Raw genomic sequence first — 27,037 nt, forward strand, 5'->3', positions numbered from 1 at the left:
TTGCATCATTGTTGCAATATCCCACTTTACATCCATTGATAAAGGTTCATGGAAAGTTGGCTGATATGATAATAAAGGGTCACACATTTCTTCATCCCGACGCGACCGGCACGGATTACTCCTTCCAATTCTACGAGGCTTATCATGGCCACCACCGATTACTACAGTGCTATTTGACTGCTCCTAGTGATCCAAGACCACTACGGTATCAACCGAATCTTTGTTCACATATCCTAAGCCTTGACAAAGTCTTGAAGACGAAACACGTGTTGGCTGTTTTGCTGTATGGACTGTTGTTGCAATTGGTCATTCTGTTTGTAACTTTGACCATTTATTATCATCTCGCTGTTTGGATACATGGACTTATTGTACACGTAGTATTTGGGATTGAGACCCCGACTACCCACCTGCATCTATAATAAATCTCGAGAACGTCATCTTCTCTGACCGGACATCTACTTAATTCCTGAACATTATCTGGATCTACGATACGGGTGTGCCCTGGCCATTCTTCTCTCATTGTATAGGCAACCACCCACTCCTTAGTGTGTGGCCCTCTGACACCTGTGGTGGCAGGTGTTTTGACTAGCCTGGCACCCAGCACTATGTTGTGCACATATTTGACTACTTTCTGATCCTACATCCAGTACACTTGTTGCTGATGTGCGAGCACCTGTTGGCATTCTCCACCTCCCTTGCTTGACCACTTGGAGATGTGACCAACGAGAATATCAGTGGTACCCTAGGTGTGTTGTGCTCCCTAATACCCAGGCAGAATACAAGCTTTCCCCGATTCCTGGAGACAATGCCCACTTAAAATGTTTCCCATATGTTTTGGTACCTATTTTTACAGGCAAAACCCAGAGGCAAAATACATGGGGAAGATTCCACCTGAACAATGTGTTTATACTTTGTTATTTGATATTAAAACCGGGAATTGGGATCTTGAAGGAGAGGAGAAAATAGACCGAAATTGGACTGCATTAATTAATGGGACTCAGCAAAATTACACTGTAAATTATTGGAACCTGACGGTGGGAGGAAATGAGGTTATGGTAGATCCAGAAGGATTGTTTTATGATCCCTCCAGGGAACGAGATAGAAATGGGAAGAATTCACCTGTAATATTGTCTCGGGTTTTCCTTGGCCCCCTCTGGACGGCTAGATGTTCTTATGTTGCACCCTGGGCAAATGTATCATTGCTAAATGAAATTTGGGCGGATTACAAGTATTGAAATAGTTCTGAGCATGGCACACCCGAGGGTGTGGGTTTGCCCCGAATAAAATACAGTATTATAATTTCACAAATCCAGGGAGGCATGTATTTTGTATGTGGAAGAACTGCATATAAAGTACTCCCTCTAAACTGGGAAGGGATATGTTCACTGGCATATTTGGCACCCAACATTACTGCGATATCAAATATATATTTCCAGCCCCTTAACATGGGGAGTTTTGCTCATAGGTACAAACGAGGGACACCCATATTGGAGGAACGAAAGAACTGGGTATTTCAAGAACTACATGTTCTTATTCCAGGATTTGGAATTTTCGACTTACAGCTGGCAATGATGAACATGTCTGCTGAATTAGCCATTGCATTTAATGCCACCAGGGAGGCCATAGGAAGTGTACAGCTAGAAATAAACTCTGCAGCCCAATTGGCGATACAAAATCGGCTTGCTCTAGATTTGATTACGGTACAACAAGGAGGAGTATGTGTTTTAATCCAACATCAGTACCAGCAAAAACGCTGCTACTTTGTCAACAAGTCATCAGAGATAGTATTGGATATTGGGAAAATAAAAGAAGCAGTACAGGTATTTGAAAAGGGGGGCCAATATGAAGGAGGCAATTTAAGTTTATCATGGTCTTGGCTTGGCAGGTGGGGCTGGTTGTTTAAAGACATACTTTTTATAATAACAGCTATTATATTAAGCTGTCTGTTAGTACAGTGCTTACCTGCTTTCTGTTCCTGTTTAAAATTGTGTAAACTTCCTCCAGTGGAAATACTAGAAACCAATCGAACTATGATGCAGAGAGAAGAGATAAATTCCCTAATGGCTATTGATCCCAATATTCTCACTACAGATACTGGTTGCTCATACCTATCGGTTGTTTATGTGACCATGAATGTCAATTCCAAGGAAGTAGGAGTAAAATTCAACATATATGAGGAAATTTAGAACGCCTTTCAAACGTTGATTATGTTCAGGGAGAAAAAAAAACTCAAAAAGAGTTGATTGTAAGAATCCATTTTGAATTGCTCCTTTTCCTTGAACACGTGTAAGTTTGAGCTCTTTCTCTATGAATGCACTGCCTATCACATATGTTATCTTATGTATATTTGTTTAAGTAAAATAAGCCTGGCTCCACCCCACAGGCTTGCAGCTGGTTTCTTTCCCTAGCTGGGGCACGTTACTCATTATAATCATGTGGTAAAAATAACTAACCGACCTCGGCTGTTGTATTTTGGGGAAGGAAAGGCTGATATCTATACCTTTGAACCACGCAATCCTTTGAAGGGTCTCAAGAACGTGGGAAGTCAGGCAGCTGCAGAAGGGAGTCGAGGACGAAGCAGGGAATGGAACCGGTGTGTGGAAACTGATTAACTCCTTAAAATATCTGTATGACGTATATCATTATTTACATACTTTATGTATCCTTTGATGTAGGAGTATAAATATCACTGTTAAACGCTCCATGCCAGCACACTTTACTTCGGGCCAGGGATGCCAGTGGTAAACCTGTCCTCTTTTGCTGCAGCAAAAATAAATAGACCTTTGGTCATTGATTTTTCACTCCGGCTCTCTGTGTCAAAACTCCTTTGTAAATGAATTTGTAAGTATCTACAAAAACGTGCCTGACAGGCCACTGGTAAAAGTGTACCACTCTCATGGTATTTAGACTGTTGGTGGTTACATGTTGTGTTTTATGTATTCAATGTTTCTGCCAGCTGGTTTGCAGACAGGCCAGCGTTCCTTGCTATAGGGTGATTAAGATGTCAAATACTCCATTGTTTCCATTTATGACACTGGTTATGGGGTGGATTGGATTTCTGTCCGTATGGTTCCAACACCTGTATGTCTCCCACTAAAATACCGACTTGGAATGCAAGGGGCATTCATACACCCATTAGACAATACGCCATCTACTCCTACCCTCAAAGGCATGCAGTACAAATAGCATTGTTGCAAGAGTCCCATCAGACTGCCCTAGAAGCTAACAGACTACATCGACAGTGGCGTGGGCAGATACACTCTACTAGTTACTTCTCCTATGCTCGAATATGGATCCGAGCCGGGGTCCCATTTGCAACTGAAGTAGTAATGGACCCAAAGGGCAGATGTGTTTGTGAAAGGCTGCTTGGACAGCAGATATGTCCTCACTGGCACCATTTACGCCCCTAACACTGACCTGGCCTCATTCCTAAGACAATTATAAGTAGTTATGTCTCGTTGGGGGGTATGCCATGATTATTTGGGGGGGGGGGGGGGGGGGGGGAATTCAATAGCATCTCCAATGTAACACTTGATCGCCCTTTTCAACCACTCCCCGGCCCCACAGAGACCTCTAAAGCACATAACCTAACTAAATGGCAACATAACTGGGTCTCCTTGATATATACTGTGCCCACAACGCCACTATCAGAGTCTACTCTTTCTATTCAGCTCCACACGGATTACATGTGCGTATTGATAGGTTGCTCTGCACTTCTAACCTAACACAATATGGCCAACACACAGACTATATGGGCCGAACAGACTCAGACCACAACCCCCAATATCTCCAATTACACTGGGATCTAGAAACTACACAGAGTTGACCCACCATTTCACTACACTATATCGCACAACTGGCATTCTCCCTGCGGGAGACAGACTCATTCCTGCTGGGTCTCCAATTACTGCAGGTGTTATTAAAACACCGAGCGGCGTTAAAGGAACCCATCTCGATATCTGAAATTCAGTCCGCCATTACAGCCCTGCCTACCAATAAAACCCCTGGCCCAGATGGGCTGCCCTCGGAATTTTACTAGACCTATGCCCCACAGTTAGCGCCCCACTTGCTTCTTCTCTATGAGGAGGCGCTGGACTTAGCGCAGCTCCCCACCACACTCCAAGACACCTTTCTCATTACCCTACCAAAACCACAGAAGGACCCAACACAAACCAGCTCCTATAGGTCACTAGCGCTCCTCAACACAGACTATAAGATACTGGCTAAGATCATAGCTGACCAATTAGCACCTTTGATACCAGACCTGGTCCACAAAGATCCGAATGGCTTTGTACCAACCCGAAAAACATTGTTCAATATCCGTAGGTTTTTTCGGCTCCTAAGACACGCACTCATGCCCCAGCATGGACACTTCCTGACTTGCTCCACTTCTTCCAACCATGTACAAAACATTCTACACCAGAGGCCCCTCTACTGAGAACAGTGTTATCACCGGAGTCTATCCCTTACGAAGAGAGTGATCCCTTACGCACCAGCGATAGCACTAGTGGGAACGTCACATGGAACACATATCACGTCAACATCAGAACTAGCCACTTGGAGTGCAGTCTGGATACATACACTTGGGGGCCTATATGATAACAGCACTCTCCTTCCATATGCCACATTACGGGAAGATACTAATATACCCCATCCCACACACCTGACATTACAATATTTGCATGTACTTGGCGCAGGATCACACCTGGTGCAATGGCTAGCAGAATCCTTGAGACAACACACCTCCCCTCTACTCCACTCACACAGTTACCTGAGCATTGGGAGGCTCATAAGGAAGCACCATACACAGATAAACAATGGTCTCAAATATTTAAAAGCCTAATGAGGGTACCACATGATGCTAGATTCCGCCTCATCCAATACTATATTATCCATCGAGCTTACCTGACGCCACAGCAAATTAATCGCTTCTTACACAGAACTGACGTGAACTGCCCCCAATGTCAATTGCTGGACGCAGGCATACTGCACGTTATGGTTCTGCCCCATGCTACAGGACTACTGGAGGGCAGTGATGGAAAGACTATAGCATTGTATGGGCCGAACAATCACCAACACCAGGGAAACATGTATACTACGACTACTCCTTTGTACTAAACATAACTGTGCCACCTCCAGATTTGACCTAGGGCTTATCCTAGCCAAAAGATTAATTACCCAAAGATGGAAGAAAACTAAGGCGCCATGTTATGAAACCTGATCCCGATCTGTGACGATTTGGGCACAGGTGGAAAGCGTAGCGCTTTGCAGAGAGGATGCGCTGGGTCTCTGCAAACATCCCATAGCGAGCCAATGGGACACAATACTAGCAGACTTACACACACCTCTCACTAACAATGCACGGGAGGATCAGTTACCTCAATAAACAAAACGTTGGGCTGAGAAAGCTTTTACTCATGCTCCCATGAGCATACGCAACATGCAGATGGTATCTGTCAATAGAAGATAGCACTGCCCCTAACTACTAACTACAGGCCATATTGAGCCATCGGAGTGGGATCCCGAGGACGCCCCTTCACTCACACTATGGGTGTATTTTTAAAACTGGAAGTCTGCTATTTAATGGTCAAGGTAATCACCTACACTCATACCTGGTAGAACCTAGTTTGCCCCAGAGCTGGCTTGTTGCCCTTTTAGTTTGCGTTGTTTTTATGTTAAAAATAGAAATGTAAGATCTGTTAACTGAAGTTACACGCAGAGAATGATCATTAATCGGAAGAGACGTGGTGTACACCTGCCAGGTAAAACATTACTCTTGCTGAAGATGATTCAATAATTTGTACTTAAGGTGTTGTGCATAATGTAAATCGTTGAACATGGATCATAATGAAAAATGACAGTTAGGATGATACCATTGTACTCACCTATTCGCTGTAATTTCAACTACAAAAATAATAAAACAGATTCAAAAAAAAAAAAAAAACACAAAAAAGGAGCACAGAGTATAAGAAATGCCAGGAAAGGATCTGGGAGGAGTCAGAGGACAACAGTGGCTGAAACAGATTAGATGGGGGCGGGTGAAGTAAATTTAAATCATAGTCACTTACAAGAAAAGACATGGAATCTAGGTTTGGTAGCACTATGCCAGCAACTCCATCCAACATCAAACTGAAAACGAGAAACAAGATTTATTATGCTACATAAGAAAAAATAAGAGTAAACATAATCAAGTCAACACTTAAGGAGTGAAAAAAAATTGTGTCTATCGAATCAGGGGTGATGAGATTCTCATTTGAGCGTACAACAGATATTCTTCAGGTAAACTGAACTATCTTTGTATTTGTGCATGAGTAAAAACATTAAAAAAACTTTAAGATATGTACATATTTGAGTCTCATTAGGAAGATAAATACTGGACAGTCAACAAGGTTAGCACAATACAATTTAAGTGCATGGACTACCACAAATAAAAGATAATGTCTTAAGTGATGGAGAAATTTGAACTTAACACTTGCCTTACCAAATACCCTTTCTCTCATGACCAGACAGGTAATTTAAGTGAAGAGTTTCAGAACCAGATCAGTAAAGACTACCTGCATGCACTTACCCTTGATTAAGGTTAAAACAGTGCTGTGACAAAAGTGCAAACCACATTTATTAATCAAGGGTTTTTACCCAAGTGCTGTGTTTGTAGCAAGCAAGTACATACAACATGTAGCAACAGTTTATTTTAAGAATCACATTGCTAGTATCCTCTTTATACCATTTGTAGTGCCCGCTCTGTTCTATAAAATCACCCAGCTAGAGTAGCAAGGACCTTAATCTGATTAATTTAACTTTCACTTGATTTTAGCATGTCATTCTGACTTTGTTTTAGATTGCAGGAATCCAGGACAAGCAATGCATGGTTTTCCTGTGAATGCTAAAAAAAACAGAATCTTCCACAAATCATTTCGAAATCAGCCTGCCTGCAACTATTTTTTAAAAGCATGCACAATGACCCCCGTTCCCAATAATACAATATTATCAGTGAACGAAAGGACTCCTTCAAATATATTTCCATGCATTATTTGTATATGTCTGTATGTATACAGGATTGCCACAAAATTGCTTTTACGAGGTCAATGTGCTTCAAGAAGTGTGACCACAAAGTTGACAAAAAGCGTGTTTCCAGAGCTAGGGCTTACTTCAAAAGGCCCAACTCAACTAATTCGAGCTCGGACCTATGTAATTAAGTAAACCAAATAATAACAACAGACAACACTTGCCCACGTCCAGCCATATTGGAAGCTTCCGTGGCAGGACCTCAATGTATTAAGTTATTACTAGCAAGACTTTTAACCTGCATTTCTGCCATTATGAGGACTGATGGGACCTGCTGCTATACCTCGGGGATGTCCGTGCCAGTCACGGTGTCATAACGCAGGTCCTTGGTGCATTCAGCCAAGCGTCCGGACTGAGGGTTAACTGGCACAGACCTCGTGTGTTTCCACATTTGCCACATCAGCCTAAGACTGCTGTGGATTATTCATGGGGCTCTCCCATTTCAAGTTACCACATTCTGCTACTTGGGGGTCAGGATATACCACGAAGAGAGACTTACTGGACGGCAAGGTTACCAGAGCAGTCATGGCACTTAGGAGCCAAGTAGCCTTTTGGTAGACTCTTCAATCTGTTATTAGCAGGGTTGCTCTCTCGAAAAAGCTCATGCTACCTTGGCTTTTACATTATCAAACCTGTCCATACTCCTTTCCAGGTTATTCTTTCGCAACGTACATGCACTGCTAGGGAAACTAATCTGGCACAGTAGTCACAGATGATTGACAATGGCAAAGCTGTGGTGCCCAACTGATCAGGGGGTCTAAGGGCTCCGAATTTCAAGCATTATTTGGCAATCGATTTGCCCTTTGCTTGCTGCTATAAGGCTAAGCTGTCCTGCTCACACTTACTTAATGCAGCACGAGTGTTTCAGAAGAGGACTGCGGCTTTGATCACAGCTTACACATCAGCAGTATCCCTCTTCAGCCTGATTTACAATGGAAGTGTGCTAGCAGCCCCATTTCTGGGTCACTGGACAAAGGTGGGGTTGATATCACTTGGGTATCTTTTACAGGACAGAGATCTCCTCCCCTTTAAAGAGACAGTTCATCAATACGACATATGGGTCACTTTCCTATGTACAGCATCCAGACAAGAGTGCTCTGCTCGGACTACAGCATAGACGTGGAGGTACCGCCACAAAACGCCGTCCTTCAATAACTACACATCCTGGGACAAGGTAGGCACCACATCTACTGGCTAGCTGCAGGCTAGAGCATACCTGGGTGTCCCTTTCTGGCCTGAAAACTAAGTGGGAAACAGAACCTGCCAGAGCCCTCTCGGAGAAGGAGTGGACTCCAATTCCAATTCTGGCATAGTCCACTAAGGTAACCAGAAACACCGGGTCAAACTCATTCAATTTTACCTCCTACACAGGGCCTATCTTACCCACTAAACTGAACAGGTATTTTTCCTGGTGTTTTGTCCTTCTGTCTAGACTGCCAAACTTATGGTGACAATATGCTCTACATGTTATGGATCTGTCCCCCTCTCTCATCTTACTGGCAAGCAGTCACTGCTCGGGGAGAAGATTGCAAGCTCCCTGGCCTCAGGGCCAAGGAAAGGGGCCTAATGTTTGCCAAACGTGAGGAAGCACTAATGTCTTAAGTGGGGCAGATGGTTATGCCCCATATATTAGTGCCTCTCCTAGGGTGTGGCAGCTGGGCAAAGGAGGAACCCAACAGTCTTTTGGCATAGTTTCCTGGCAGATTACATTGTTAGGCCTCAAAAAAATCATTAAAATGTTACCAGACCTGCAGGTTTAGTGACTTGAATAATCTGCTCGACCTAACTGCAATGCTCTTGTCCCATAAACAGGCCCCAAATTGTGTGATCGTGGGCAAATACTTTATTTCAAAAAGCCTTCTTTTTCTTCATTATCACGTATGAGAAGACCTTCAAACATATGAGTTCAGCATGTCTGCATTACAAGAAACTCTTTTGATTGATTTAATAGACTAAACTTTTGCACTGTGTAGAATATAAATATAGGCCACGTATAGGGTACACATGAACCCCTGACTTGCCTCTTTGTTCACTAACAGCATTGTCATCAGTTCAGGTGCAGGAATGATTCTCAGTTCATGTTTTAAAAGTTCTCACTTTCAATAGATAAATTAGTAAAGCATTATGTGATTATCACATGCACATCACTAAGTGAAGTATTGTGATTTATTAAAATCTTTGGTTACATCACAATGCAGAATCACAAAAAATGTGATTTACTAACTGCTGATAAATTTTGAAATATCTGTACTGTTCATTTACAAGCTATTTAACTGTTGTGTGTGTTAGAAAAAACAGACACCCTGCAGCCCCTTTCGTTCAGCACTTCCTGTACCCCAACATGAATGGCAGTTTCCTTCACATAATCCTCTTAACTTTGCAGTCAAATAAAGAAAAATAAACACCACTCTGCATGATAAAGTAAGCAGCAATTTGTAAGACGACATAAGCAGATATGTGACCTCGGTCTTTGAATGCACACATAACATGACAAGATTAAAAAAACAAGATTTAAGCCTTTGTTATTCACTTTCAGAATGTACAGAACACCTGTTCTTAGCTCTCACTAAAACGGGCCAGTAGGCCCTAAAAATAGATTGCCCTGATAAATCCGGCGCCACAACTACCGTTCAGGTAGAATCATCTAGGCCGACTCCCTAATAAAATCCCTGGATTAAGCGAAATGTAGACATCCGGTAGGCTCTGTTGTTTAACTGAAAAACTGTCATGGATTAAAAGAAAGATTGTTCCCAAAGTCAGGTGACATGGGTGTCATCCTAGAAACATCATAGTGATGATGGGCTCCTGGTCGGAACTTGCCGAGGAGAGAACTTGCTGATTTGGTTTCAGAAACTCAGACCTAAAATCTTCTTAAATCTACTGCAGATGAGTGGGGAAGAGTCCTAGGGAGAGACGGGTTCATCATCTACCTGCATGCAAATCCCAGTCACTGCTAGCCACCTACAGCTCGAAATGCCATTGACAGGTCTGCCTTTACACCTGGCCTACATCTCCACTGCCTTTTGATTGAGGATTGCAGCAGCCTGCAGTTGCTGGTCAGGCTACTGAAGTCTTTAGGAACATCTACTTTTTTTTTCGTTTTTGTTTTTTTAACCACAACAAGGACAATGATGGCCATTGGAGAAGACTGAGAAATAAGAATTCCGGTAAAGGACAGGCCATTCATCGAGGGGCGGAGGATGTGAAGAGGGATCTTGCTCAAAGGACGATTTTCATGTTTAGTCATTGTCAAGCCATTGCTTTCTGATAACTTTTAAAGGGTCATTTGTCCTAAATAATGGAGTCTGGTACAATTTACGTGCACTCCATGGTACTGCTGCAGCCAGAAACTTAAAAAAGCAATCTTTAGATCCTTTTTTTTTTGTTTAGTTTTTTTGTTTTTTTTACAGGCACAATAAGTGGTTTTAGGTCATTCAGTCACCCCGGTCCCCCATTCCATAACTTTCATCACCCAATGAGGTAGGGAAGTGTTCTGAATTACTGCTGGTATAATATCAACAATCTCCTATTGTGAAGTAGCCATTCCTGCCTGGGCAGACTAACTGAAGCAGAACACAAGTGTGTGTCCATTCTGGAAGGGGGCACCTTTATATTAGCTTGGCATTCTACCCTCCTTCGGATCTGCTGGTTTCTGCATCAGACTTTGATTACCCACACCACAAGCCACCATCTTACACCAACCACAGCTTGCTAACTAGACCCATCATTTACTACTCCAAAAGGCATTGCTGTTGGTTACTTCGGCAATACCTGTGTTGCACCTGGCCCTCTCAGGGTCCCTCCCTAAATTTCTTGACTTTACCCTCCAAGGTTTGCTGAATTAGTTTTTGTTGGCCATAACACGCTGTGCACTTTACCGCAGCTAACAAGGCACTAAGTGCCTGTGCTCAAACCCTAAAACATGGTAAAATTGGCTTCCATTTGATTTGTGTATTTAATTTACTTATAAATCCCTAGTAAGTGGTACATCATATATCTAAGGTCTGTAAATTAAATGCTACTAGTGAGCCTGCAGCACTCATTGGGCTATACACTTAAGTAGCCCCTTAACATGCCTCAGGTCTGCCACTGCAGTCTAAATGCAGTTTTAAACTGACAATTTGACTTGGTAAAGTAACCCTCGTGTCAAGTCTTAAACTCCCCTTTTATTACGTATAAGTCACCCCTAAGGTAGGCCCTAGATAGCCTATAGGGCTGAATGCAATGTAATGTTGAACGTGCACTTTTGAGTTTTATGTGTCCTTTTTTTACAACTCCTCATAGTTTTCCATTGGCCGTTTCCTCCTTTTTACTAAACTTAAGTATATTACCTCAGTTTGATGTGCCATGGAGATGGAGCTGCTCAACATCGACACCCTCGCCATGGCTGACTTTGAGGCTCTGCAAAGAAAGGGGACTGAAAACAAGCAAGAAGGCCAGAGTTGGACCTCCAGGTAGCCCTCAAAGTCTTGGCGGAAACCCAGAAGTAGCAGTCTATCCCAGAGGGGGGATGATAAGGAGGGAGCGCACTTGCATGATGCTGAAGCAGAGGGCCCAACCCTGAGTCCTGCGCTACATGAAGGGCACAACTTACTCCCAGAGGATGCCCAAGATTGGACAGGAAGTCGGATGATTGCCTGAAGTCTGCCCCAAGAGATCTGGAAGACAGAAAGGCATAGAGAGAGCTCAAACTGCAGTTTGCCAATTTCAAGTTGGAGTCAGCCAAGGAGGAGAATACTGCATAGCAGGCACTAGAGGAAAATAAACGTTGCTGGCACATGAGATGGGCCTGTAGGTGCTGGAGCTCAAAGCCAGGCATAACCCCAGAGTCCAGCAGCAATGGTGGCAGCACTACCTAAGGGTCCACTGGAGAAAAGAGGGCCCACATTCCAAACGATCTGGGCCTAAATTTGTTGTCGGACATGACACAGACAACTGGTTTGAGGCCTATGATGTTGCCCTAGAGATACACAGGGTCCTTGAGGAAGATTAGGGGAAGCAGCCCCTGTATGGACATTCACAATAAAAAGAGGGATGCCCGGTTATCCCTTCAGAAAGGGGGCAGGATAAAGTATCCCTTCATGAAGGATGCTCTGACCAGGAAATAAGGGTTCACCCCAGAGAGAAATAGGCAGAAGTTCAAGGACATCCTGAAGTTGACCCAGCAGCCGTGGGTGAAATGTGTGGAATATTTTTACAAGGCACTGGCTGGTTGGGTGGAGGGCAGTGAAGTAAGTGATTAAAAGGGGCTGTACAATTTGATTGTTAGAGAGTACGCGTTCAGTCTTTGTTTTATAGAGCTGTGACAACACTTTGTAAATAGTAAGCTTTCTGGCCCCATGTAGCCTGCTTTGAAGGTTGCCACTGGCTCAGCACCTGGGTCCACAAGAAGGCACCTGGGGTGATCCCCACAAGAGTAGTTCATGCCCCCTCTCCATCAGAGTGGGGGGGGCCAAGGAAGACCGAAGTGTTCGAGGGTACGGTTAGGTAGTTTCCCATGGCCCTTTTGAAAAACAGGGAGGTTCTGGTGGGCGGTGGCCAAGGGCAACCCATTTCCAACCGTGGTGCTTTGATTATTCTCAGCTAAGACAAAAACAAAGGGACTCGGTGTGTCCTAAGAGACCAACCTCTGGAGAAACTCTACAGAGGTGACCAGTATGGCCTTGGGGGTAGTCTCCAGGGGAAAGAGGTAGCCCAAGCCCTAATCTCCCTTGGTTGGAAGGTGAACTCAGAGGGTATACTGGTGACCCCTGAGGGTGGAAGTTGTCATTTCCAACAGGTCAAGGTGAATGGGGTCCATAACACTGCTCTGATGGACACCAGGTCCTGCTAGACCATGGTAGTGGGAAGGAAGGTTTCTCCAGAGCAGTACACTTCTCAGGTGTGTAGGGTAACTCAGATCCAGGGACAGGACTTTTCCACCTCATGGCCCTGGTATTCCTGGAGTGGAGAGGGGACCCAACAAAGGGTCATAGTTAATCCCCCCAGATGCCCATAGACTGCAATTTAGCCCCTGGTACAAAAGAGCTGGGAGGGGCTAATGTCCAGGCTGCCCTGAGAGCTCAGACTTCTGGGTGTACTACTCCTAAACAGAGGGTACAGAGGCCCAGGTAGAGAGGCAGGGGGAAGGAGGACTCAACCTAGACCGCTGCTCAGCCTCAGGGAACAGATCCTGGTGGAGTTGCCAGTCTCACGTTACCACATCTGGACTGGTGGGAATGAGAGTGGAAGGAGGGTGCCTAACACCCGAGGCTACTGCCCCACACACTGAGATGCCTCTGAGGTAAGCGCACCCTGGATGGCCTGGTTTCTGACACTGGCTGTGGTCTGTGTTGGCTGCTGTCCCTACAGGCCGAGATTTCCTTGGATTTTGGATAGCATTCTAATCCAACCAGTAGAATGGAGCGTTTCACTTTTCTGCCCATGGTGGTACGGTCTGCCTACCAGGATACCTCTGTGAGCAAATTAAGGTTATATGCTGCACAGATGGAGATGTGATCCAACTGAGTTCAGAAGGGCATATAACTGACAAGTGCCTCTCCAGTAGAGGGTCACTGCCCACGTTCTATCGCCTGAACAGGGAATCCCATCAAGGTATTAATTAGCCTACCATGGCTTTAGCAAGTGGGGGGGGGGGGGGGGTCATGCTGGACTTGGCCCTCTCTTCAGGGTCACCCCCAAATCTTTTGCATTTATCCTCCTAGTTGTGCTGAATTTGTTTTTGCTGTCTTTAAGACACTGCACACTTTACCACTACTAACCAAGCGCTAAAGTGCTTGTGCTCAAACCCTTAAACATGGTAAAACTGGCTTCCACCTGATTGGCAAATTCAGTTTACTCACAATTCATTAGTAAAGTAGTATACTATATACCCAGGGTCTGTAAATGAAATGCTACTAGTGGGCCTGCAGCACTCATTATGTCACCCACTTAAGTAGCCCCTTAACATGCCCTAGGTCTGCCACTGTATCCTGAATGCAGTTTCAAACTGCCAATTAAACTTGGAAAAATAACTCCCTTGCCAAGCCTTAAACTTCCCTTTCATACATATAGGTCGCCCCTAACATAGGCGTAGGTAGCCCATAGGGCGTGGTGAATTGCAATTAAAATGTTGGACATTTAACTATAAGTTTTACACATCCTCCTAGTGAAAAATACTTCTAGATTCGTTTTTCACTAATGTGAGGCCTCCCTCTCCCATAGGATGACACTGGGGTGCCTTATTACATTTATTAATGGCTATCTTTTGTTTGGGAACCGTTTTGATTAAAAAACCTCTTTAATGGTAAAGTCAGATTTTAAGTTACAGTTTTAGAAATGTGGCATTTTCTTGCCCTAGCTATTTGGTACCTGCAGCCTGTTCCTGGGTCACATGACTGAGTGGAGTCAGCAGTTGGAACCAATCCAATTCTTGATTCCGACTTGCGCTCCATTGCAGTTGACCATATTTTTAGGGTCGAGCCTGCGTTGCATGCGCGCGCGCATGCATGCGTATCGCAGCGAGACTCTTTTGTATTTAGAAAGGGCTCGGAGCCCTGTCAACTTCACGTCAGTGTTTTTTATTGGTTTGTGGGCTTCCATAATAAAATCTGCTTGCTTTCATTAGTCGAAGGCACGCATATGTCATGCCTTTTCCGCTAACTAGCCCTCCTCGAGCGCAGCGACCAAGTACAGAAAACATGCGAGGCTCGCTGTTTTTCATCAGGCTCGTGGACTTTTTTTTCTCTAATTTACGAGCGCGATATCGCTTGGCAGAAGTCGAGCGCTTTACATACTTGATTTCACTTTTTCGGGTTATGTACATAAATGCACTTTTGCCCGATAGGTGAAAAGTCGGGTTAACAGTTTACAACGCGATCAGCTCTAACATGAGCAAACGCAAGACCCGTTGCATTGTAAATGCTTGTTTAAATTTGCCCCTATTTTGGGGGACTAGTTGGCACACTGATCTTTTAGGCACCAGTTTTTACCTTAAACTTTAAAACTTCACAACTCCAGATCTACTGATTGGATTTCTGTTATTTTGGTGTCAAATCATACATTATTATTTACTCTATTTTTCTAAATTGGTGAGGGATTTTTCTTGGCTTGTGTTTTCACTTTATTACTGCGTTTGTGCTGCATAAATACTTTACTTGTTGTCTCCAAGTGAAGCCGGACTGGTTTTGTGCTGCGCTACCACAGAGTTAAACAGAGGTTAAATTGGTGACTTTTGTGGTTCCATCCTGGCAGGGATTGAGGCTGTTGCTTGAGCAGGGTTAACATCCCACTCAACCAATAACCAAAATTCACACCAAGGAACTCCGCTTTATCAACAAATGGTCTTAATTTCACTGAAGTACAGACCAGAGTAGATTTTAGAATGTTCACAGCTTATGTATGCACTGCGTATGCATATACACAGCAAATGTCTACTCTACCTAAGCTTACCTTCCTATTGTAGTTGTTTCTTGTGCAATACAAGGAGTGATAATTACTATGTTCACACATTACACACATTACTTTGCTAAGGGGGACATCATCACCATCCTCTACTAGTCTAATTCCTTCCAGAATTTCAGCTTGCCTTTTAACTTTTCATGCCACTGAACATACATATAAAACTGCATTCTCTCTATGGTTTAACTTTGTCACCCATTTTGACTCTAGACAACACACACAATTTAATAAATTAAAAGCACATCTCCACATTCTTATAACCATACTACAGATCAATAAAAGTTAAACAAAAGACAGTTACAAGAAAACCATGGCTGTTTTTTGTTAGAACTAAAGTTGTTTTTCTAGTTACTATGATATACAGAATATTAATATGACAAACACTTTGTATATACTGTTTGCTACCTCAGTTTTGCAAAAGACCTGCAAAAAATATTGCCCCGTTCAATACCATTGCAAATGATAACATACATTTCCATTACCAAATTCAATCCTCAAATTTGCTCATTTATCCAGTTTGGAAGAATGAGAAATTATGTTTGTCCTGCTAGGCCTCAAACCTGTAACCTGCAGTTGGTACACATATATATCTCAGAAGCACTTGCCAAGTTCAACCGAGCCACCTAGTGCCTAGCTCAGAGTCTTTATGATACATGTATTTTGATACATCTTATGATGCAAATATTTTAAGGACCAATGATGTATCTATTATTTATAATTAATATGACTTAATACTACCATAAAATACAAAGGTTTGTGTATGTACTTATTTCGTAGTAGGTGGGTTATAGTTCTCATTTATAACCTGCATGAGCTTCTCTGAAAAGTCAGTCAGATTGCTCACATTCCCATATAACTAAGATTATAGTCCAACGGAGTGATAGAAAGTACCTGCATGTTTTCTTTTTCTCTGCAGAGGTCAATGCTATGCACACGCCTTTGAGGTCTAAAAAAATCTATCAGTAGTATCCCTAAAAACAAGAGGTTCATAAAGCAATGATAAATCTTGTGAGTACATCACGCCCAGGAAAGAAATTGTTTTGGCTGAACTGTTTCAAACGTGGGAGTATACAAAATAGTAGTCCAACATGAAACAAATTGAGAAATTAAATACTATAACCTCAAAAGAACAATTTATTTCAAAAAAATGAAAATGAAAGTATTTATAATAAGGAAGGCATGATGTAACGTTAGTCAAACATATTCAGTTGAGCATCCCATGTGATAAGAAAATTACATATGTTAAATAACACTCAATCCTTGACATATGGAGACATTGCAAGTTGGGGAAATCAAGGGAGGTGATGAGTTTGCCGTGGAGATTAGTTATGTGGGTACATGTCAAGTCTTTTTACTCAAGGAAGATTGAATGGAATAAAATAACTGAAGACCATTAGATATGACGAAAATCTCCATTTCAAAAACCGCCTTGAAATTGTTCCAACTTTAAACCGTTTTCTTAACCTAAACTCATGACACTTCTGCAAGACTGGGAGAGAGAGAGAAAGAGAAAAAAAAAAAAAAAACAGAGGTATCTGGGTGTTAGCATTTCACTGAGGTGGTTCTCCCCGGCCGTATCATTCAGAGGGTCACGTGATTGACTCACTAATTTCATGGTGATGCCTATCGGTTGAGGTGTTTTTTGTCCCCTCCCAATCTATGAGGTTTCAGCGACTGATTTGCTTTTGTATTTGCTTCCCATGCGTCCTGTATTTCATGAACACGCAAAACATTATGTATCTATCATGATATCTCCTCTAATTTGAAAAGGAGGGACTCATAATGGGATAGTGGAAGCACTGTTTTACAATAGATTAATACAAATACATTTTAGGAACAACTTTTAGAGGTCAATAGAACTAGTTACCTTAGCTCACAACCACCCTTTGGATCGAGTTGTTGATTGGTTCTGGATATTTTGATTGTCTAATTGGCCCTTGTGAGAACCTCTTATGGATTATATTCCAGCACTACATTCTCATCCTTTACTGTCCTGATGACTTAAATAGAACAGGGACGAAACGTCGACATTTGATACAGCTAAATGGGCTGGTCTTTGACATGTGGTTTACCAATCAGCTCTTTTTTATGATAAAAACCTTCCCATGAATTATAACCGGATATGTAAATATTTTTCTAGCCCATGTGCGCTGTATTTTATTTCTTGTGTTTCACATGTGCTGTTCAGAAGCACAAATTCACAAGCACTTTGTGTTCATGTAGTATGACACTTGTTCTTGAGAAATGTTGATGCTGCTATATTCTTTATTGTCTTGAAAGTAACAATATAGACTGTAAGAATATTATGAATGCTCTCCCATGGAATTTGTATTCATTAAGTATCAAATTGTGATTGTAAATAAGATCTGTTGAGACATTGTTGCAGATGCCCCCACTTCTCTGGCCCGGTCACCCTGAAAACAGCATAGAGAAGGATTCAGGTGAACTAAGAGCAAGAACCAAAACCCAACTGCAAACAGAAAACAAACATTGGCAAAGCCAATATGCTATAATACAGGTGTTTTTTTATAACGCTGTAATCATCCATGAGGGTATCCAGGCGCTCTGTTGCAAGTGTGTGAGGCAGCCTTGGAAGCTTACTTGAACAGCCAGCTCTTCAGCTTCTTGCAAAAGTCAAGAAGAGGAGGCTCTGTGTGTGTTGTAGGAGATTGTTCCAGCCATTAGGGGCCACATACAAGAAGGTGCACCCCCCTAATCTGGTTTTGTGTAGGCTTCGGTGTGTGCTAGTGAGAGACTGGCAGAGAGGTGGTGTGTGGAAGGTTGGAAGTAAATGTGGCTGTTCAGATAGGCCGTGCCAGTGATGTGGAGAGCTTTGATGTGATGTAGGTTCAATGTGAGAGTATGAGGGCTAGTCTGGTTACTATGTCTTGGACAGTCTGCAATCTTATTGTGAGCTGGTTGATAATATCTGCTTACAGTGGGTTTCCATAGTTTAGTCTGCTGATGAGAAGGGCTTGGGTTATCATTGTCCTGGTGTTCTCTGGTAGCCACTTAAAGATTTGATTTTCTTCAGCATCTTTACTGTGTTCAAGAAGGCTAAGATCACTGCGTTGACTGAGGCGGTCATGTCCAGTTCATTGTCTATGATGATTCTCAGGCTTCTTGCTCGCTCTGTAGGTCTCACTTTTGATTGGTTTTAGTCAAACTGTTGGTTTTACTAATGCTTGTTCAGATGAACACATTTGGCAAAAAAAAATGCCCACCCTGTCATGAAGTATGTGCGAACATATGTGTAGGAAAATACTCTCTTTTTGGCATGGTTACCCCCACTTTTTGCCTGTTTTCAGTGTGTTTTAACTGTTTTCACTCAGATCCTGCTAAGTACGACACCAATGATTGTGCTCTCTCCCTTTAAATTCAGTTGCTTAGGACTTTGCACACCCCAAAATTGGCATAATGGTGATCCCATATAAGTCCCTAGTAAAAGGTACCTAGATACCCAGGGCATTGGGGCACCAGGGGTTCCTGATGGGCTGCAGCATGTATTGTGCCACCCATGGGAGCCCATGCAAAATGGGTCTGCAGGCCTGCCATTGCAGCCTGTGTGAAAGGTGCACTACAGGTCACTGCACCAGGTCACTATAAGTGACCTCTATGGTAGGCCCTCCTAGCCCAGGGGGCAGGGAGCAGGGACCTGTGTTTGAGGGCACACCTGCATGAGCAGAGGTGCTGCTACGAACTCCAGCTCCATTACACTCGAATTGTAAGGGCGGGGTATCCATTTTACCTGTGTACTGGACACAATAGTAACTCAGAACGCAGGCATGTTTGGTATCAACCATGTTGGAATCATACCCCAATACTGTTGCCAGTGTTGACTTATGATTCCATGCACTCTGGGTGCTCCTACCAGTCTTCTGGGGTTTTCCGGGCAGTCCACGTTGCTGCAAACCCTCAGACAGGTTTCTGCCCTTCTGCTGCTTGACAAGCTCAGGCAGAGGAAGGCAGAATAAAGGATTTCCTGTGGGAGAGGGAGGTAACACCCTCTGCCATTGAAATAGGTGTTCCATCGCTTTGGAGGGGTATCCTCCCCAAGCCACTGGTATGCTTTGAAGGGCACATTTGGTGCTCTCCTTGCATAAACTGGTTTGCACCAGTTCAGGGACCCCTGGTCCCTGCTCTGGTGCAAAACTGGACAAGGGAAATGGGATTGACCCCTCCCCTGTCCAACACTACCCTAGGGGTGGTGCCCAGAGCTCCTCCAGAAGGCCACTTGATTCTGACATCTTGAATCCAAGGTGGGCAGATGCCCCTGGGAGCATCTGAGAGGCCAGGGAAGGTAGGTGACATCACAGCCCCCTCCTGATAGGTGGCCACCCTGCTAGGTGACTGTGAGAAATGGGGTCTTTGGTTGACAGTCAGGTTACCCCCTGTTCAAGCAAGGACCCTCACTCTAGTCAAGGTAAAAGAGAATCACCCTCAGCTAACCCCTGCTTACCCCCTTGGTAGCTTGGGACAGCAGAAGGCTCAACTTCAGAGTGCTAGGTGTAAAGTATTTGTACCAACACACATAGTAACTCAATGGAAACAATACAAAATGACACAACACAGGTTTAGGAAAATAGGAAATATTTATGTAAACAAAACAAGACCAAACGACAAAAACCCACAATACACAAGTCATCAATTAAAAAGCTAAAAGAGTCTTTATGTAGTTTAAACACACACTAACACTGTTAGTGTGAAAATGTACCTTGGGTGCGTTAAAAATAACCTCGCACGGGTGAGGGTGCGTCAAAAAGGGCTTGCGATGCATCGATTTTATTCACGAGCGTGACCTTGCGTCGTTTCTCCTTTCCTCAGGTTGGGCCCCCCCTTTCTTCTCTCCGCAGGAGACCGATGGGTCGATCCGGTCAGCACTCTCGGGTCCGGGCAGGCCTTGCGTTGTTTTTACACGCCAAGCGGTGTTTGCGTCGGAAATCCAGCTGCACGATGATCCAAAAACCACGCAGTGCGGGTTGAGATCTCCAGCCTCAGTCCGATAATTCTTCAGTCACGTTGCAGGCGAGTGTCGATTTTCAGCCGCGAAGCCAGCGGCGCTCCATTTCTTCAGCCGCAGATCGGAGTTGCGTCGATCTTTTCCCCGCACGGCGTTCTGTGTGTGGATTTCTTCCTTTTAGGCTGCCAGCTTCTCCTTTCAGGGTCCCAGGAACTGGATGGGCACCAACGGGCAGAGTAGGAGTCTCTCCAGAGACTCCAGGTGCTGACAGAGAGGTCTTTGCTGTCCCTGAGACTTCACAAAACAGGAGGCAAGCTCTAAATCAAGCCCTTGGAAATCTTCACAAGATGAAGGGCACACAAAGTCCAGTCTTTGCCCTCTTACTCTGGCAGAAGCAGCAACTGCAGGATAGCTCCACAAAGCACAGGCGGAGGTTCCACTTGGTTTCCAGAAGTGTTCTCAAATCTGTGGTTTTGGGTGCCCTTCGTATACCCAATTTCTCATTTGAAGTAGGCCTACTTCAAAGTAAAGTCTCTTTTGAATGTGAAATCCTACCTTGCCCAGGCCAGGCCCCCAGACACTCACCAGGGGGCTGGAGACTGCATTGTGTGAGGGCAGGCACAGCCCTTTCATGTGTGAGTGACCACTCCCTCCTAGCACAGATGGTTCATCAGGATATGCAGGCTACACCCCAGCTCCCTTTGTGTCACTGTCTAGTGTGAGGTGCAACCAGCCCAACTGTCAAACTGACCCAGACAGGGAATCTACAAACAGGCAGAGTCACAGAAATGGTATAGGCAAGAAATGCTCACTTTCTAAAAGTGGCATTTTCAAACACACAATCTTAAAATCAACTTTACTAAAAGATTTATTTTTAAATTGTGAGCTCAGAGAACCCAAAACCCACATGTCCATCCACTCCCAAATGGAATCTACACTTTAATCAGATTTAAAGGTAGCTCCCATGTTAACCTATGAGAAGGACAGGCCTTGCAACAGTGAAAAACGAATTTAGCAATATTTCACTGTCAGAACATATAAAACACATTACTGTATCCCCTACCTTAACCATACACTGCACCCTGCCCTTGGGGGCTACCTAGGGCCTACCTTAGGGGTGCCTTACATGTAAGAAAAGGGAAGGTTTAGGCCTGGCAAGTGAGTACACTTGCCAAGTCGAATTTACAGTTAAAACTGCACACACAGACACTGCAGTGGCAGGTATGAGACATGTTTACAGAGCTACTTATGTGGGTGGCACAACCAGTGCTGCAGGCCCACTAGTAGTATTTGATTTACAGGCCCTGGCACCTCTAGTGCACTTTACTAGGGACTTACTAGTAAATCAAATATGCCAATCATGGATAAGCCAATTACATAAACATTTTGTAAAGGAGCACTTGCACTTTAGCACAGGTTAGCAGTGGTAAAGTGCCCAGAGTAACAAAAACAGTAAAATCAGAGTCCAGCACACATCAACAACCTGGGGAACAGAGGTAAAAAGTTGAGGGAGACCATGCCAAGGATGAAAAGTCTAACACGTGTCTCCCCCAGCTGAAAGTGGGGAGCAACTACTCAACCTCATGGGAGTTCTCATCACTAAGGTGGAAGAACCTGGACAGACCATCAGCATTGGCGTGTTCTGTACCAGGATGGTGTTCCACCTTAAAGTCCATCCCCTGTAGGGAAATGGACCACCTCAACAGTTTTGGATTCTCACCCCTCATCTGCATTAACCATCTGAGGGGCCTGTGGTCGGTCTGAACTCGAAGTGATTCCCAAACAAGTATGGTCTTAGCTTCTTCAGCGCCCAGACCACAGCAAACGCTTCACGTTCTATGGCACTCCACCTACGTTCCCTGGGTAGTAACCTCCGGCTAATGAAGGCTACGAGTTGATATAGGCCCTCTTCATTAAGCTGTGAGAGAACTGCTCCAATACCATGCTCTGAGGTGTCTGTTTGCACAACAAACTCCTTGTAATAGTCAGGTGCCTTCAGCACAGGTACTGTGCACATGACAGCCTTCAGGGAATCAAAAGCGTTCTGGCAAGCCTCTGTCCAGATCACTTTCCTGGGATGCTTCTTCGAAGTCAACTCAGTTAAGGGGGTAACAATGGTACCATATCCCTTAACAAACCTCCTGTAGTATGCTGCAAGACCTAAAAAGGCTCTCACTTCAGTCTGGGTCTTGGGAGGCTCCCAAGCCAGAATTTTATCAGTTTGGGGCTGTAGAGGTGCCACCTGGCCGCTCCCCACCTGGTGTCCTGAGTACACCACAGAACCCTGCCCTATTTGGCACTTGCTTGCCTTAATAGTGAGGCCTGCCATCTGCAGGGCCTTTAACACTCTCCAGAGGTTTTGCAGGTGTTCCTCCCATGTGGAACTAAACAAAGCAATGTCATCCAGGTAGGCGGCACTGAACTCATCCAGCCCAGCCAACACCTGGTTGACCAACCTCTGAAAGGTGGCAGGGGCATTCTTCATCCCAAATGGCATCACTTTAAATTGAAAGTGTCCATCTGGGACAGAGAATGCTGACCTCTCCTTGGCCCCCTCCTTTAAGGCAATCTGCCAGTACCCAGATGTTAACTCAAAACGTACTGAAGTACTTGGCAGCTCCCAACCGGTCAATGAGCTCATCAGCTCGGGGGATGGGGTGTGCGTCAGTCTTGCTGACCGCATTGAGTCCCCTGCAGTCCACGCAGAACCCGAGTTCTGGAGTGGCACCAGGTGCAGCAGCCTTTGGGACCAATACCACTGGGCTGGCCCAAGGACTGCTGAATTGCTCAATAACCCCTAGGGCAAGCATTTGGGATACCTCATCCTTAATGCATGCCCTGACCCTGTCAGGCACCATGTAAACCTTCTGTTTAATAGGGGTACTGTCCCCAGTGTCCACATCATCTGTGCACAAGTGTGCGACTCCTGGGATCAGGGAAAACAGTGAGGAAAACTGTCCCAATACGTGGCGACAGTCACCTTGCTGTTCCTCAGTCAGGGAGGGGGAGAGGATTACTCCTACCACTGACCCATCTTTTTCTCCTGCAGACAGGAGGTCAGGAAGAGGCTTGCTCTCGTCCTCTAACCATCATCTGTTGGGATTAGCATTGACACCTCTGTCCGCTCAAAGTGTGGCTAAAGGCGGTTGACATGCAGGACCCTTAAAGGGTTCCTTGGAGACCGCAGGTCCACCAGGTAGGCGACTTCACTCTTGCGCTCCACCACCTCAAATGGCCCAGCCACTTATCCTGGAGTGCACTAGGCTCCACTGGTGCAATCACCCACACTTTTTGTCCAGGTTGAAACTCCACCAGAGTGGCATTCTGGTCATACCAGTGTTTCATGTCCCCCTGGCTTGCTTCCAGGTTCCTCTGAGTGAGACTCCTGAAGCGGGCAGTCTGGTTTCTCAGAGCCAGCATGTAACTGAATACGTCCGTGGGGGTGGGTTTACTAGGAGCTTTTTCCAAAGCTTCCTTAACCAGACTCAAAGGTCCCCTCACAGGGTGGTCATAAATCAGCTCAAAGAGACTAAACCCAAGTCCCTTTTGAGGCACCTCCGTGTAGGCGAAAAGAAGGCATGGCAAGAGGACGTCCCACTTCCGCCTCAAGGGCTCCGACAGGCCCATGATCATGCCTTTTGAGGTGTGCTTGAATCTCTCAACCAGACCAATACTTTGGGGGTGGTGAACTTGAAGGTTACCCCAAACTCCTTCCACAGAGACTTCATATTCATGGATATGAAGTTGGTACCCCTATCAGATACCACTTCCTTGGGGAACCCCATACGGGTTAAAAAAAAAAAAAACATCAAACCACGACCCACCACAGGGGAAGTTATTGATCTCAAAGGAATGGCTTCTGGGCACCGGGTGGCATGGTCCACCAAGACCAGGATAAACCTGTTGCCTATGGCTGTCTTGGGATCCAGAGGCCCCACAATGTCAATGCCTACCCTCTCAAAGTGAGTGCTGACAACAGGCAAAGGTTGGATGGGAGCCTTACATTTCCTCCCACTCTTGCCACTTGCATGGCAAGTCTGACAAGACCTGCAATGTGCATCTGAGTGCCTGCGCATTAGGGGCCAGTAAAAGTGGGTGACAAGCCTCTCAAAGGTCTTGTCGTCCCCCAAATGTCCAGCTAAAGGCACATCATGAACCAACCCCAGTAGGAAGGCCTTGAAGCACTGGGGTACCACCAGTACACAGGCTGACCCAGGGTCAGGAACCTTAGGCTCGCTATACAGGAGGTCATCCTCCCAATAAATCCGGTGTGATCCTGGCTCCTTGCCAGCCGCCTGCTGCCGCAAACCCTCCAGAGTAGGGCTAATCTTCTGTGCTGCACAGAATGCTTCCCTGGTGGGTCCCACTTCCTGCTGCCACTGCAACAGCTCAGGGACCTCATTCAGTTCAGCCACCTGTTCCCCTGTAGGCTCCGGGGCGTCACCCTCAGGCTCCGCCTCCTCCCAGACTGTGGGAAATTCTGGGGCCGGTTTCCCGCGCCCCCTGCCCTTCCTCTTCTTTTTTTTTTAAATATGTGTATTCTTTTCAAACAATACAGGGTAGTCAACCAATATCAATTACACTAATATATATCAAAGATTATAGGTAACAAGTTTGCATCTGTAGCAAGTAAGAAAGCATCACATGTGCATATACTGGTGGCATCCTAATCATCTGTTGTCATAAAGAGAGACACAGATTGGAGGACCCATATGCATTCAATATAACAATCAATACCTGTTAAACCGTCCCCACCATGTGTCAGTGTCTCCAGTCAGTTATGATACATTACAATATAATCAAATGACATCGATCTTAGTGTGGTCTTTGAGTAGGGATATGGGGGGATAAAACATACCTTATGCTACAAAAAAAAAACCTGCTTGGTGTGTAGAAGTTGGACGTCGGGTATTCTCGACCATGGCAACTGCAACACGTCAGTCACAGACCTATATACGCGTTAACGATAAGCAAGGGGAGATGGGAGGTAAGCAGCCCAGGATCCTTGTCCCCCAAATGAGTGTTAGAACACATCTGGTATCTGTTCTCAGGGTGATCCAACACCAAAATTCCGCACTGATCTCAGGAATCTTTGTAAGGACGGCTGGAACATTGCTGACATGCAGAGGGTGGGGACTGGGATTGGAAAGGAACATCCATACAATACAGAGTATGGGGACAGGTCATACAGCAGCAGTGTATACAATAAGTGCATCCACCGTCAGTAGGGGCGCTCTGGTGAAGTCCCTCCTCTAATCTTGTGTTTGCTCAATTTATCTTCCAATTTCCCTAGATAGGTATCCCAAAGTGTAAACCCTCCGCCTCCCCCGTGAATGCGCCTATCCCTTTCTAATGCATTAGCCTCTGCCATGGTCCAACGTAGCATCGTTCAAAGCCAGTCGTGTACTTCAGGAGGTCGTGGTGCCTTCCATGACATAGCGATCAGACGTTTAAACAGTGCAAAGGCAAGATCAACAAATTTCAGATAATATTTGGTCCGTTTATTCCTTCTAGTCACCCCCAATAAACAAAGGAGGGGATCTAATGTGAGGGGCACATCTATGATGTCAGATACATGTTGTGTGATATGCATCCAAATGCTGCGTATCTCCGGGCATTCCCATGTCATATGTAGGAAGGTGGCATCGTCGTGGCCACACCGGCGAGGTTCCTGGAAACATGAGGTGAAGTCGATGAGGGGACAAATACGTTTGGTGGGCATAATTGAAATGTGTAAATTGCAGTCTGGCATTACGTGAAACATATCTCACCCGTTCTAATGACATTTCCCACTGTTTGTCTGTCAATTCAATACCTAATCCCTTATCCCACCTTGCTTTGCTATGAGGATGTGGCGCGGTCAGTGTTTCCCTTAGCAGGAGATATAAATTGAATACTGCTTTCTTTTCCCGACTTCGCCCTGCCCTTCCTCTTCTTGACGGTCCCCTGGGCCACTTTTTCAGGCTCCAGGGACTCTTGATTACACCGACGGGCTGCCATTGACCGGGTGGATACGCATACCCACCCAGGCAGCCCCAACATCTCCAAGTGAGACCTGTGTTACACCTCTTTCCAAGGGGAATCCTCCAGGTCATTGCCTAGCAAACAATCAACAGGCATGATTGGACTCACAGCTACCTTCAAGAAACCTGAGACCCCCCCCATTCAAAGGGAACATGCGCCACTCTGCACAGGCGCTCTGAGTTATCCACTGCAAATACTTGATGAAGTACCAGGGGATCAATCTGCTCTTCAGACACCAGCTGACTCCTCACTGTAGTCACACTGGCTCCTGTGTCTCTCAGAGCCTCCATCCTCTGTTCATTGTTGGTCAACCACTGCCTGTACTTCTTAGTGTTTTCAGGCACAAGGGTTCTCTGGACCATCTCACTGTCCCCTAGCGAGACAAGGCTCATCTCAGCTGGTTCCCCCCACCTGAACCAAACTCCTCCTCAAGCACTACACTGGCCAAACTCTGGGACGGCGCACCAGTGGGTGCCGGTGTACTTTTGGGGCATTTGGGGTCCCCCCTCACATGACCCACCTGGTCACATGCATAGCACTTACGTGTGG

General features: G+C 45.0%; 1 protein-coding gene across 4 annotated transcripts in view; it reads right to left on the reverse strand.

Annotated features, from left to right (window-relative positions):
- STRADA (STE20 related adaptor alpha) overlaps positions 1–27,037 on the reverse strand; it is a 145,852-nt gene that overhangs the window by 106,294 nt on the left and 12,521 nt on the right. For 2 of the 4 annotated variants that reach the window (XM_069238023.1, XM_069238024.1), the window contains exon 2: positions 6,069–6,129. The exons of the other annotated variants lie outside the window; for them this stretch is intronic. In XM_069238023.1, coding sequence (XP_069094124.1) covers positions 6,069–6,125 — 57 coding nt within the window. In that variant the 5' untranslated portion in view covers positions 6,126–6,129. The remainder of the gene's footprint in view (positions 1–6,068; positions 6,130–27,037) is intronic. 4 annotated transcript variants of the gene reach the window in all.

Source organism: Pleurodeles waltl, chromosome 6 (assembly GCF_031143425.1).
Source record: "Pleurodeles waltl isolate 20211129_DDA chromosome 6, aPleWal1.hap1.20221129, whole genome shotgun sequence".
NCBI classification, from domain to species: domain Eukaryota; kingdom Metazoa; phylum Chordata; class Amphibia; order Caudata; family Salamandridae; genus Pleurodeles; species Pleurodeles waltl.